The sequence below is a fragment of the Patella vulgata genome, chromosome 3 (assembly GCF_932274485.2).
Source record: "Patella vulgata chromosome 3, xgPatVulg1.2, whole genome shotgun sequence".
NCBI lineage: Eukaryota > Metazoa > Mollusca > Gastropoda > Patellidae > Patella > Patella vulgata.
Window position 1 is genome coordinate 76,588,974 of NC_065881.2, and position 15,486 is coordinate 76,604,459.

The window sequence follows — 15,486 nt, forward strand, 5'->3', positions numbered from 1 at the left end:
ATACCTTAAATGTATTGTAAAATGGGTAACGTAGCTAGATTTTGATTGTCGTATAAGAATTGTCTAATATATTGCCATCTTTTGTATTAATCCTTGATGTAATTTGTAATCCGTATAAGGACATTATACTCAGGATATACCATTGGTTCAAATGGCATGGTCTCGATCCTAAGTTTGTTCGTGACAACAAATAGGGTAGCCAGACCTAACCCCGTGGGATTTCTCCTCACCGGGACCCCTGGTTTCCTAACATTACTGAAGACCCCCGTCATTATGTTGTCAAAACCACTCAGATGATAGGCACGAATAATTATAATATAAAAATATAAATATAAAACGTGTAGTTGTCGTGTAATCTATTACTAATTATACATTTATTATATTATATTTACATGTTTTATCCCAGTAAGGCACATCGACCAAATCTACTTCAATTCATACACATAGTTCTTTTAATTTAATTATGTCATAGTATTAAACTGTGTCAATCAAATCGTTGAAAGGATAGCTTATATATTATGTTAATAGAAAAATTAAAATAATTTCGGTCGTCTTCGCCCGAGGGGAATTTATCAATTTAATACTATAATAAGATGAGGTTTCTTCAGTAATGAAATGAAATGAAAAGAAATGGGGTTTAACATCCTACTGTTCTGCTCCAAACCGGGCTAATGAAGACGGGCATACGCCATACAGTGTGCTATGAGGGAAATTTTTTAATGGAAAGTGCTGTGGATAATTTTTGCCCAATTCAATCTGCCTGTTAACATTTTACGATTGGTACACGAATCGTGTACCATAATGCGTTTCAGCGCAATTTGTAACAAGCGACTCGGAAGAACGAGGTAAATTTTGTCCGGGCAACGGCGCTACGGCCTACTCTTATATCGAATTCCAACTGCCAAGGGATCTTTTACGTGCACGCCAATGTGTACACGGGACCTCGGTTTTTCGTCCCATCTGAACGACTAGACAGCTGTCCTTGTCAGGCCCTCCGTCCTGCATCACTGACAAAAAGGGGAAACCACGCCGGAAAATCTGGATGAACTTTCTCGGCCAATGCAGGGATCGAACACCCGACCTCCAGGCTAGCAAGCCAGCGTCTTACCCACTTAGCCACGTGGTCTCTATTAAAAAAAATAAAAAATAAAAATAAAAAAAATAAAAAATATATCGAATTGCAACTGCTATTCTTGAGTATATATTATAATCGTGTTAAACAGGCTATTAAATATTCTTTTAAAAAATAAGGCGAGGTTTATAGTTTAGGATATATAATAATATGTTAATTATGTTTGATGAAGATCGTCTCGTGTGTTCAGTCAGCTTATCATTAATTTGTTCACGTTTGATCCATTAACGATTATTGTAACTGGTTTTTTTTTAAATGCCCAGTATTCACATTTCCGACTTTTAAGAAATCGAATCCCTCGCTTAACGTCGACTTTCACGCGGCGCCCATTGTTTACTACGGGGTGGAGCACACGTTTCAAATCTCGTTTAGAAGGGAGAAAAAGAGAGAAAATGCGTTGTTTACTTTACATGAGGTGAAATAGAAAAGAGAGATATATAAAGGTTCATACAATAAAGACAGATTTGGAGCTTAAAGATAAATCCAAGATGGCAGCAAAGAGTATCTGTCTTATCCTGATTTTTGGTGTTGGACTGGCACTGTCACAGACAGTTCAAGACTACTGTAAGTGTAACTTTTTTATTTATATTATCTTAAATTTACGCATGTGCTATATTTAATTCTGAAGATTTCTGCAATTGTATCGTATCAAATGTGTGTTACCATGAATTATTTACTTTGTTAAGCATTACTTCTAAACTGGCGAAGACTATCGTGAATTCATTAATGAAATGTATTTATCAGATATATTCATAGTTTTATAGGCCCGTTTTTATTACAATTATTTTTTAAAAAAAAACTCTACTTCATGATAGTTCAAGATACTTGTTTCGGTTGCGATAAAAACAATAAAGTATAAAATAAGATATAAAAATAAAATAAAATAAAATAAATAAATAAATAAATAAATAAATAAATAAATAAATAAATAAATAAATAAATAAATAAATAAATAAATAGAATTGAATTGAATTGAATTGAATTGAATTGAATTGAATTGAATTGAATTGAAATGAAATGTAAAATAAAATAAAATAAAATAAAATAATAATATTATATATTTGTATCGAACCCGTTTCATCCACAAATGCATTCACAAGCGTATGCTCGATGTACTGCACACGCTAGTAAATAAACAAGAAAATAGATACAAATTCCCCAGATCGAACAGAATCTTAAAATAAGCATCATTTTATTTCAAATAGAAACATTATTTGAATATTATTTGAATTTTTTTTGATATATATGACTATGAGAGTTTAGTGTTAGGATTTCAGTTTCTAGATTTATATTATACATGGTAATTATTTATTACCTCACTGAACGATGGGATTTTCGTGTAAAGTGGTTATTATTTCCAAATTAGGGTGAACAGTAAAGTGTAAGTACTCAAGAATTAAATTATTGATAAAGACCACTTGAATCGAAAATAAATAAAGGGAATTTTGAATAGTAATAAATTACTTATACATAACAGAACTAAATAATAACTTCTTCTGAATGTGTAGTATGTTGACAAGGAAGGGTTACTGTGTAAGAAGTGATAAATTATGAAAAGAATACTTTGTCATCATCAAGTATTTGATGAGAATCTTTTGTAAGACTACTTAAATGAAGGGGAGGAATAATACATTAAAATCGTCAGATACTACGTTATGAATTATTTACCAATATATGACGAGTTTAATTTTTAAGCATCTTGACAAGTACTAAGAAAATAAAAAGAAGAACATTGAAGGGGAACATGTTGAATTTGACTCATATTCCAAAAGGGGTTATTCAGGGATGTCCTGTACGCCTTTTACTGTCCTTCGCATAAAGAGGTGACCTGGATCTCTCTCATTGAAGTACACAATTAAAAAGGTGTGTTATAGTGTATTCACCGTAAGCAAATAATGATGAACATCAGACAAGAAGACCAACACTTCAATATATTCTTGTTTACGTGAAGGGCATAAGCAACATAGAATTTGAAAAGAAGCGTTAAATTTACAATTCACTTTGAACAAGACCTTGTAACTGTACCACAAACGTGTACAGGGTACTAAATAACCCACGGAAAATGTTTTAAGTGTTCAAAACACCGAAAACAAGAACACACATAATCTAATCTAATTTAATTTAATTATGTCGTAACTGTTTTGATACATTGGATTATTTGATCTCTTCACTTATCAGTCTATTAAATGGGACCCCAGCCTTGCAAGGTGTAATAAATACAGAATTTTAAAGATACATTAGTTAAGATTTTAATAAAGAGTTGGCCATTCTTGCTATAACAAATGAAAAGTAGATTTTTTTTAAAAAAAAAAAAAAATAAAATATTGAAACTTTAGTCAAATTACTCTATTCTGAACGAAGTTATTACTTTTGGAACTTTGGACTATAAATAGGCATGAACTGTCGAGAATTGCCGATCGTTTCATTGACAGACGATAACTCCACCCACATATTCTCGATTATCAAGTAACATTTTCAATGTAAACGGTACCCTCGATAGTCAGTCCTTTCATCGGCCTTCAGTGATGAACGGTAAACGTTAGCTTGGTCAGCCATTTATTGGTTTAATTATTACATGGACGACTGTTTAAATCCATGCTGTATCCAAGCCATCCGAGGTTACAGAGTTGATTTTGAGCTTGTCATGTAAATAAAGTCCAATTATTGAAATAATTTCTATAACATTTGAAGCCTAAAGAAAGACTTGCAATATTCAGACTGAGCTCTTAACTAATGTATCTTTAATAACTGCTATCACGAATCATAATGTTTTTTACTTTAGTTACTTACTTAGGCTTTTACGTCCGCTTCCAACTAGGGTGATATCGCAGACTGTTTATTGTTTATATGCACTATCATATTTAGATAGAAACCATAGCATAATGGTGTTAAAATTTGTAACACAGATTATTATTTTAAAATCTATCAGTATTTATGGCCATATATGTAAATTAGATTCTGAAATTAATACTATGCGTTATCCGTGTAAAAAGAATATTATCTTTTGAGGCTTTTAATTGATAGTTTTAAATATTAAAGATACATTATGTAAGATTTAGATAAAGAGCTAGTCATTCTTGCTATAATAGTTCGAAAATAGATAATGTAAAATGAATAATTTGAAAATTCCATTCAAATTATTCTATTGCAAGCGAGGATATAAGCCTTCGAAGCTAAGTCGCGCTCCTTCATTTTTAGCTTAAATCAAAATATTGATGAATTGTTCTAATCTATTTAATATCGAAGAAATCCGATGCCATCGAGAGGTGATTATGGCCTGGATAAGTTAATTAATGTCTAATAAATAATTTAGAAAACATTTCAGGCCTAAAGAAAGACCTGGAATAGGCTGATTTATCTCTTGCATAATGTATGTTAAACATACGCGATGGTAGATTTATAATTGAATTTTTGGTTAACGGATAGTTTTAATTATTGATGCCTAATTAATAGTTTATAAGCGATGGCCGGTTTATAATAAAATTGATTTTTCTCTCAACTGATAGTTAATTAACATTGTATAAATAATGGTATATTTATAATTGAATTGGTGGTGAACGATAGTTAATTAATAGTTAATAAGGGATGGTAGATTTATAAAAGAATTAGTGGTAAACAGATAGTTAATTAATAGTTAATAAGGGATGGTAGAGTTATATAAGAATTGATTGTAAACGGATAGTTAATTGATACATAATAAGTGGTGGCAGATTATAATAATTAATTAATACTTGCTATGATGGTAGATTTAGAATTGCGTAAATGGTAAACGGATAGTTAACTAATACACAAGTAATAAGAGGTGGTAATTTTTAATCGAATAGATGGTTAACGGATAGTTAATACAAAAAGAAAATGTAATTGTTCCATCGTTGTATTTGGATATAATGATGTCGCTGTATTGAAACAGTGACATCTCGAACAATATGTAATTTTAGAATTTGATATTTGCACTGTTTCTGAAATAAGGAGTGCGATTACGGGTGCATAAAGCTGTGATTACAGTCATCTGTCGATGGTCCTTTAAAATTGCATGTACAATTAAATGAAATGAAATGAAATGAAATGAGGTTTAACGTCCTACTGTTCTGCTCCGATTGGGCTAATGAAGACGGGCATACGCTATGCAGTGTGCTATGAGGGACATTTTGCCCGGACAGCGGCGCTACGGCCTACTCTGATATCAAATTCCAACTGCAAAGGGATCTTGTAGGTGCACGCCAATGTGTACGCGGGGCCTCGGTATTTCATCCCATGCGAACGAGTAGACACCTGTCCTTGTCAGCCCCCCCCCCGCCCCGCCCCGCCCCCCGCACCGCCCCCGCACCACTGACAACGGGAAACCACGACGGAAAATCCCGAGGAACGTTCTCAGCCATCACCGGGAGCGAACCTGCTACCACCCAGGCTAGCGAGACAGCGTTTTACTCACTTAGCGACCGTGACGCATGTACAATTAAAGGGAAAACGGTGCAAGTATTTAATATTAGTACTTTGTATTGTATTCAATTAGACGAGACATAATCGTCTTCTTCGTCTTAAGATATAGCCACAGGGTAAATTTACTTTACGTAAAGAATCAATATTGTGACTATGTGTCAGGTAATTTTCATATTGAAAATATTATTTACATTTAAGCATTGGACAAACTATTTGCGAACTCCTCCCAAAAGAGAAACGTACATCAATGACAAAGTGATAAAGATTGAAAACCATTCGTTTAAATAAAAATTTACGTAAATGTTGAAATTGGCATGACGAAATATGATAACAATGACACGGTCATAATAAGTGCATTTGGTGCCAATTGGTTTAGTAAGCATAGAAAACTAGCAAAGGCGTCTTAGGTTTGATCCCAGTGAGGGGAGTTGGATGGCTTAGTGGTTAGCAAATGCGCGCTGTATCATTAAGTCTGTCATTGAGTCAACTGGCGTGGTTTCGAATCCCCGGTTGTACGTGACAAGGAGTAGGGTCGCATGTCCAACCTCGTGGGTTTTCTCCGGGTTCTCCGGTTTCCTCCCACTACGCGCAATCGAATTATGGAAATAAAATTGAACCATATGTTAGTCCCGAAATGACCTAGTTTGTGTCGAGTGGACGTTAAACCCCATTTCTCTCTCTCTCTCTGATCCCAGTGTTGGCCTAGCATTTAGCAGTTTGGGAAGATTGCCTAGACAGCAATCGAATGAATTCCAACTGTCAAGGGTTCTATTACGTGCACACACGATACGGTGTAAACGGGACCTCGGTGCTTTCGCCGCATCCTAACGCCTAGACGTTGTTACCCTCCGAGCAACCACGCTGGAAAATACCTTTGAGACTTTTCGGCTAACAGCGTGAGCTAATGTAAGCGAGCATTTTACACATCTCTAGCATTTTTGATCTCTAGTATTTCACATCTCTAGAATGTATAAATCAAATATAGAATATTATAAATAGCAATAAAATAAAGACATTTGTTTTGAAATCTAGAATGCATAAATCAAATAGAGAATATTATAGCTAGCAATAAAATAAAGAAATTTGTTTTGAAATCTAGAATGCATAAATCAAATATAGAATATTATAGCTAGCAATAAAATATAGAAATTTGTTTTGAAATCTACTTTTTTAAAACAAAAATGATACATGCATTCTTAGAAATAGAGAGCAATGTATGAAAAGAAAATTATACCAAAATATTCCCACTGTTATTCTTGTTTATATATTTATAATTCATTTTGGAGATTTTACAATTGTTACTCATTGTGAATGTTTAAATTGAAATGAAGAAGTTACAAAAAAAAAGTACCAATAATATTTATTAGCCGTGAGAAGTTGTACAAAATGAACCATATAAATTCGGTCACATTGGCGTGCACGTAAAAGAACCCTTAACAGTTGGAATTCGATATCAGAGCAGATCGTAAGCGCCGCTGTCCGGTCAATATTGTCGTCATAGCCCAGTCGGTGCAGAAAAGTAGGACGTTAAAGCCCATTTCATTTCATCATATAATTACGTCTCCATGATAAAGATTTTCCAATTTTTTTTGTTTTTTCCAGGGTGTAAATACATGAGTAGTGCAAACGCTGCCCAATGTGTATATGGAACCAGTTGTCCATCTGGTTACACGGTCAGTCCCTATGGAAACAATCAGCTAGCATGTTTTTCCAACAACAATTCGCCATATACATGTTGTGTACCAAGTAAGTTACATTAAAGATGCATTATGTAAGAAGCAAATCTGCCTATTACAGGTCTTGGTTTTTTTTATTTGCCAATAAACTACATAAGTTTATAATTACAACAAACAATTAGAATTAAAACAGAGGGCTTACTCTATTCAACTGATACTACTTTACATTAGCCAATAGCTAAATGTGCCTATTGCAGGTCTTTCTCATCATCATCAAATCAATTTCTGTTATCCCCTGAAGGGGCATAGGACCTCCACAACAGTTCTCCATTTGTCTCGATCTCTGACTGGTTTTTCTTTTTGCTTCTGCCCATGATATATGACAAGCCTTCAGTTCAGCATCTATAGTTCGACGCCATGTGGTAGTTTGGCGCCCCCTCTTTCTCTTGCATTGGGGGTTCCAGCTTAGAGCCAGTCTGCTGATGTTGTTTTGAGGACGTCTTAGGATGTGGCCTAACCATCGCCATTTGCGCTTCTTAATGGTGCTTGATAACGCTGTCTGGCCGGTTCTTTCCCATAGTTCAGTATTTGTGATTTTTTCTGGCCATCTTATCTGTAGGATCTGTCGTAGGCATTTGTTAATGAAGGTTTTTCTGCTTGGCGTTAAATGTTATGTTAATTATTATTTAGACATGTATTCACATGACACGTCCATAATGGACCATGTAGTTCATCGGGTGACAAATATATTACGAAGGAACTGCAATGTATTTATTTGGACGGCTTGGTGATTTTTAAAGTTACGTTCGCTCCCACGGTTGTTATTTTCCCAAGTTAATTAAAGGCGTGTCACTCTATTCGTTGGAACCTTGGAAAAGACAAAATGGTTTAAAAGCACATATTGAACGGCACCTGCTTAGTCAACTCTACACATATTTTTAATTATTATCTTGTCGTTTGTGAATCAGCCATTTTAATTAATTCCGCATTGTTTTCTGGGGTAGTGTTCCTTTGTTCATTACAAATGGCATTCGAAACCATTATGTCCATGGAGTACACGACGTCGAGTACTGATTTGAAAATGTTAAGTGTGTCTTAAATATTGGATATTAGAATTCCAAATATTCATTGTAGAATAATAATTGATTGAAATGGACTTATATTGAACTCTAATTCGGATTTTTAATTTCGAATATCATGGATAATATTGCTTTAGCGGTGTAGCTCCTTTAACTACGTTCTTCAACCCTATATATTTATATATACTGGAGCAAGCAATCGTTCAGAAAATGGATCAAGTCCAATTCGCAACCCTATTAGGCCAAATATAAAAAGGTCAGCCCTGTCCATGTAGTCTTCTGAAATTATCACCCGAATAATGACATAGTAATGAATGCATGCTTGGTGATTCGAGAACATAGCAGCCCGATAATTTGATTTACGCGATTGGCGTACGTTCCTTGACACAAGCGAAATAATGAAGTAACAATTTACTATCAATTACCCCTGGTTGTGGGCATCAAGGGATATGTTTGACGGCTCCAGCCAGATTACAGTTTTTACAACTGATAATTATTATAGTGTACATTTACGTTTTGTTTTCTCACAGATTCCGAACCAACTACTACTCCAGCGCCCCCAGTGCCACCAACCAGCACCGCCGAATGTGGAACCATGACGAAGATTAGTAAACTCATCAACGGTGAGGCCAGCATCAGATGTCAATGGCCCTGGCTGGTGTCTATCAGAGGACGGCAACTAGACACAACTGGCACCGTAAGCGTGGATAATACAGTTTCACAGTGTGCCGGTGTCTTGATCGATGATAGATGGGTTATTACTACAGCGTTCTGTGTTTTTCTGTAAGTTGTGTAAATTTATAGTGAGAGAGAGAGAGAGAAATGGGGTTTACCGTCCACTCGACACAAACTAGGTCATTTCGGGACTAACATATGGTTTAATTTTATTTCAATAATTCGCTTGCGCGTAGGGGTCTTTAGCAGTGGGAGGAAACCGGAGGACCCGGAGAAAACCCACGAGGTTGGACAGGCGACCCTACTCCTTGCCACGTACAACCGGGGATTCGAAACCACGCCAGTCGACTCAATGACAGACTTTATGATACAGCGCGCGCACGCTAACCATTCAGCCATCCCCCCCCCAAATTTATAGTAGTTAAGTCTCTTACTTAATGTCATCCAAAGTCTTCGACATTGAAAACACGAATTATTTGTCAATTTAAATCAGAATTTATGTTGTGATCTTACTGGGAAAAGATAGGCTTCCTATATCCAATATTTTAGACAAAATAGACATTTTACCATTGGTACACGAATCGTGTACCATAATGCGCTTCAGTATTATTTGTAACAAGGGACTCAAAGAATGAGGCTAGACATATTCAAACGGTGACGTCATATTCTTATAAGAAAAGCATGCGCAATAAATACTGTCGGCGTAGACTGGAATAACCAGACGCTATAGATTGCCATTCGATTGAGAATTCTGGCGTATTTGAAATTAGAGTAAAAACGGAAACTATAGAATGTAAATCAGTTTATATAAACTCATATTACATTATTATATGCGTTGCGACCCATTTGTGTCAATTTCTAGGTTCCAAATATTAGCGATTTAGCTCCTGTAATAAGGCTTTCCTCCCATATGAAAAACATTGAGCACCGTATGTTTGGGTACATTTGTTTCACCAAGTCGCCAGGGAACCAATTTTATTTGCCAATAAAAATTTTAACATATAATTTACAACTGCAGTAACACAGCAGGGTGCGTTTACCTTTTGCAACTGATACTGCTTTGTTGTCCTGGTGGACTATATATGCTATTATACCGATTTCTTTCGGGGGTCGATGGTAATTGATTATTTTATGGGGAGCCGATGAAGCTCAATAGTAAGGCACTGGCTAACTAACCTAGAGGTCATGGATTCGATAGGGACTTTCCAGCGTGGGTTCCCCTTTTCATTTTTGCAGGAGGTAGGACGTTCAACCCTATTTCCTTTGATCACTCTCCATGTCGAGGTTTCTAATAATATTGTATTCTTTTCAGGGCTGGTTTTAACGTAAATGCGAACGTCAGAAATAACATTTTAATCGTTGCTGGTGAATACAATACATCAAAAACTGACGTAGATTACCTCGGCAGAGCACAAGAACAAGAAATGCGGGTCGTTGATTATTTTATACACCCTAGTTATCCATTGCGTGACAGTACTTCGTTTATTGATATCGCCACTTTCGCCGATAAACAACTTCTTACTGGTAAGATGAATAATTGCATAAACAAAATGTAACTTGGGTTGTTTCCCATATTGGTAATTTGTTTTTATTTTCAGTGAAAACTGTATCACCATAAACCCCAGGACTATACAGCACTACGACTCACAAACAGCGCTGTAAGGACCCCACCCCGGTCTGACGGGTTATTATTGCTTGCAATGTCTGTGACCTGTGTGCGTCTATGACCGTGGAGAGAAGCGCACTCGGTCTTACACGAAGTAAACTTGATGCCTGGTCACAATTGAGCAATAGTAAATCTTACAAACAGAAAAGAATTTCGTAATTAACAAGCCCACAGCTCTATTCTTTGGAAACTTTATATAGGCGAACATTGGTCTAAAAGCACATATTAATGTAATAAGAAGGTGTTACAATCAGATCTTAATATTGTTATTTTAACATTTTTAAAGTACTTTTCGCTCATATGGGAGCTCTTGATAAGTCATAGTATATGTTTGGTGAATTAAACCCTGCATTAGTATTGTATATTCCATATGTGTATTTACAGATTTACAGTAGAAAAACAATGGCTTAACAAAAAAGGCCAAATATTTCGATGCACCGATTGCATATCATGTTAGACATTCGACCCTACCCCTTGTCACGTACAGCCGGGGAATCGAAACCAAGCCAGTTGACTCAATGACAGACCTTGCGATACAGCGCGCATGCGCTAACCATTCGGCTATCTATATTACAAGAAATATGAAATATATTATAAACATTAGTGATAAAGAAAATCAATTGTATACACTATTTATAACAAAATAAAAACAAGTGCTATTTTATAACAATTGAAAATGAGAATGCCTTAATATTGAAACAACTAGTGACATCAAAGTATTCAACAGAATATTCTCACGTGTAGCATCTGTGCTGTATTCTTTTAATGTTTATCTCTTTCTGATTATCAATTGCTTGTGTTTCAGGAGGAAATGTTGCTTTACTGAAATTGGCCAGTCCCGTTACGTACACGGAATGCATCAAGAAAGCGTGTTATGCTAGAGATGTGGGAGCTAGTACAAACTGTGGCAATGATGAATGTTATGTCGCAGGTTGGGGCTTAACACAGTCTTCAGGTAAGAAATTATTCAAAATTATATATGTAAAAAAAAACATGTGGATGAATTCGACATTAAAATTGCGGATCGTCACTTGTATTTCTTTTTTTAACAATATCTAATTTGGCATGGCCCACTCCATGCTAAAATGATCTCAAATTGATTATTTAACATTTAGTAAGACGCTAGCCAGGATGTCTCGGGTCGGCTACTGGTATATGCCGAGAAAATTCATAGGGAGTCAGACCACCATTAAATTTCATCATCTCGGTACCCACGAATTGTAGTTCGTCTATTTATAGCAATTCTCTCTCTCTCTCTTTTCTCCCCTTTTGCATGCCCATTTGTGTTGATTTTTTGGTCTAGAATGGATGAAGAGGGTTTGAATTAACATTTTCTGCCAGGTTTTGGTAAATATTCATGATTTTGAGGCGGAAGGATAAGAGGGTTATCAGGTTAGCTACAGCGATATGTACGGCAACTAGTTACATGTTTTTAGTATGCTTCTTCAAGTTTGTGTATCTCAAAATTTTGGTGGTCAACCTCATACAAATTTTAGTGCAAAGACATGACCATTTGTTCCTCTGTCTGTAGTGGAAAGCATTCAGCCCAACGAAAATTTGGGGAAAAGTTGGAGGTGGGCAAATAGGCCAGAATTAACATTGAAGTCAATGGGGAAATTAATGGTGGTCTGCCTCCATAGGGATTTTCCAGAGTGGTTTCCCCTTGTCAGTGATGCAGGACGGAGGGCCTGACAAAGAACATTGTCTGGTCGTCAAGGTGGTACGAAAAACCGAGGTCCCGTGTACACATTGACCTGCACCCAAAAGAACTGTTGACAGTTGGAATTCGAAAAGGCTGTCGGGTCGCTGTCCATACCAGGCAGATATCCCTTATAGTACACTGTTTGCCCGTCTTCATTAGCCGAGTAGGTGAAAAAAAAAACACTTTCATTTACCACTTCTTTATTTTTCATCTCGATGTGAAAGCTTTGTACAAACATGTATTTTTTGGTATTTACAGGTTTGTCAGATGTACCTCTTCAAGCTAGGGTTGAAACTTATCGAACGGAAGCTTGCGAAAGCATTGCTCGTTATAGTGGAAATTCCCTCTATCAGACTCAACCAGCTACCTTCTGTGCATCAGCTTTACGTAGTGGGACCACTCCTTGTTTGGTAAGCTTATATACTTTTGGTTTTCCGTCTAGGTTACGATACATCTATATCTTCTGCTCCTTTCTTAATTACAATCTAATTCCCGAAATCCTAAAAATATATATCTAGGGCTAAATGACTGTGGTGTACCAAGGTTTGTTTGGTGAGAGAGAGAGAGATGGGGTTTAACATCCACTCGACACAAACTAGGTCATTTCGGGACTAACATATGGTTTAATTTTATTTCAATAATTCGCTTTAGCAGTGGGAGAAAACCGGAGGAACCGGAGAAAACCCACGAGGTTGGACAGGCGACCCTACAACCGGGGATTCGAAACCACGCCAGTTGACTCAATGACAGGCCTTATGATACAGCGCGCACGTGCTAACCATTCGGCCATCCACCCCACCCCCCCAAGGTTTGGTGATTCCCCAGCTAGATTGTATGCCCCCCCCATACGACTCAAGTATAGGGCATTTTAAATATGTAAAAACAGATGAAATAAACTTTTTATTCAGATTAAGTAAGGCAGCTTGTACACCAAAGCTAATAGCGATAATTTAGAATTTAAAAAAAAAAAAACTAATATTAACTTCACAGTTTTATTGGATGGTCCTCGGAAATGTGCGGTTAGATAGTTCTTTGGGAATTTCCCTCTTGTCAGTGCTGTAGAACGGAGAGCCTGGCACGTAACGAAAAACCGACGTTCCAGATACAATCAGAAACGCCGCTGTCTGGTTCAAAACTTCCCCCATAGCACACCGCATGGTGTGTGAGAGAGAAATGGGGTTTAACGTCCAAACGACAAAAATCAGGACTAACATATAGTTCAATTTCTTTTCAATAATTCGCTTGCGCGTAGGGTTTTTTTAGCAGTGGGGGGGGGGGGCCGGAAGACCCGGAGAAAACCCACGATGTTGGACAGGCGACCCTACAAAACCAAGCCACTTGACCCAATGACAAACCTTATGATACAACGCACACGCGGTAAACATTCAGCCATCCACCTTCACACCGCATGGCGTATTTCCGTCTTCGTGTTCCCTGTTTGTGCAGAATAGTAGGATGTTTAACCGTACCTCGGTTCAGTTCCCACATTAGTGTAATAGTTCCTTGAATTTATCAGGAAACGTACCAAATTACCAGGAGTTCCCATAAAAACATAGTGTCCGATGTTTAATAAAGAGTAAGTGAAATGGGGCAACTTTCTTGGATCAACCGGAAAAATGATGGTGAGGTTAAAGAGAAAGCTTACGTTGTTCCGCGTGGGGAATATTTAGACTTAGAGCTAAATCACTTTATTTTGGGTAGCAACGTATATAATAATGTAATGAATGTATATAAACTTATCTACATTCAATCGTTTCTGTTTTTACTATAATTTCTAATCAGTTATGTTCGGACAAATAGGCGAAGAATCTAATTTGAATGGCAGTCTTTGGCGTCTGGTTATTCTAGTCTAAACCGGTATAGTATCTTCCTGTGGGATATGTTTAGCCTCGTTCATCGAGTCGCTTCATTACAAATGGTGCTAGAAAGCATTTTGGCACGCGATTCGTGTGCCGATTTTAACATTTTTATTCATTTTGTCTTAGCCCATCTTTTCACGGTAAGATAACAACACCAGTATTGATTTAAATTGACCAATAAGTGATGTTTGCCGCCTTTAATGTTTAAACATTTTTGATCCATACAGGTCACAATTCTACTGAATACAATTATGGCTGATTACTGAGCATTGCTTGATAATGACTAGAGAAACCTAGTCGAAACGTCGCTCAGTTATAAACAGTAATTGTATTCCATAGAACTGTGACCTGTATATTCCAGTTCAATTACTAAATGCCATTGAACAATTTTTGATCCAGTATGACAGATATTTGAAATTATATTTGATGATTTTAGGGTGATAACGGTGGTATGGTTATTTGTAACCAGAGAGGAAGGTATGCTCTCCATGGTTTGGTTGCCAAACCCCAGTTAGAGTGTGACGACGACAAACCTTTTATTGCATCTGATGTAACTGTTGTTCAAGATTGGATTGATAGTACCATTGCTTTGAATTAAATCCTCTTCAATGCACACCCAACAGTATCGAAAACTTGATTTCTGTAATATTCAACAGGTTTTTGATGTAACATCGACAAAGGCCTTTTTAATAGACCAAAAATGTAATTTTTTTAAAAAAAATACATGTATTGTACAAATATGGTTATCCATAATATTTTTAAAATATTTTTTCCACAAAAAAATTTGAAAGATGTCTTTTAGTAACATAATATTTTATATAATTAAACCATTTTGGTAATTCTAGACTTACACGACGCTATATAATTTATTTTCTTGCCATTTCAAGGATCTTGTAAACGCTTTTTAACATACTCTTGCCGTTATATTGTATACATATACATATTGTTACCTGAAATTGATTTCTAGGATGTTTCATTAACATAAGAGTTTTAATTATTTTTGTAAATAAACTGTGTTCTTTGTCTTTGTTATTGTTTTCGTTTTCGTTCAGTGCTGCTCCGAAATCGGGTTTAGCGTCCCACGTTCCAGGCTCATGAAGACGTGCATACGCTATGCATGATTTAATGTGAGGAAATTTTGCCCTGCATCACTGACAAGGGGGAACCACGCCGGAAAATCTGGATGAACTTTCTCGGCCAATGCAGGGATTGCCGTCGTCATTACTCCAGTTTAGGAGCAGAACATTAGGACGTTAA

At 36.3% G+C, this 15,486-nt stretch overlaps 1 protein-coding gene across 1 annotated transcript; it reads left to right on the forward strand.

The window, feature by feature from the left end:
* The first annotated feature begins 1,545 nt into the window (after positions 1–1,545).
* Positions 1,546–15,254, forward strand: LOC126816411 (chymotrypsinogen A). Its single transcript, XM_050542946.1, has 7 exons — positions 1,546–1,696; positions 7,175–7,318; positions 8,858–9,110; positions 10,315–10,526; positions 11,474–11,623; positions 12,629–12,780; positions 14,666–15,254. Exons 1-7 carry the CDS (start codon positions 1,621–1,623, stop codon positions 14,825–14,827), a joined length of 1,149 nt encoding a protein of 382 aa, XP_050398903.1. The 5' UTR covers positions 1,546–1,620; the 3' UTR covers positions 14,828–15,254.
* The last annotated feature ends 232 nt before the right edge of the window (positions 15,255–15,486 follow it).

Bases quoted from the DNA above. Each gene is read 5' to 3' on its own strand.
- LOC126816411 (XM_050542946.1), top strand. From the start codon at position 1,621: ATGGCAGCAAAGAGTATCTGTCTTATCCTGATTTTTGGTGTTGGACTG. The intron at 7,319-8,857 runs GTAAGTTACATT...GTTTTCTCACAG, and splicing joins ATATACATGTTGTGTACCAA to ATTCCGAACCAACTACTACT. The intron at 10,527-11,473 runs GTAAGATGAATA...CTTGTGTTTCAG, and splicing joins CGATAAACAACTTCTTACTG to GAGGAAATGTTGCTTTACTG.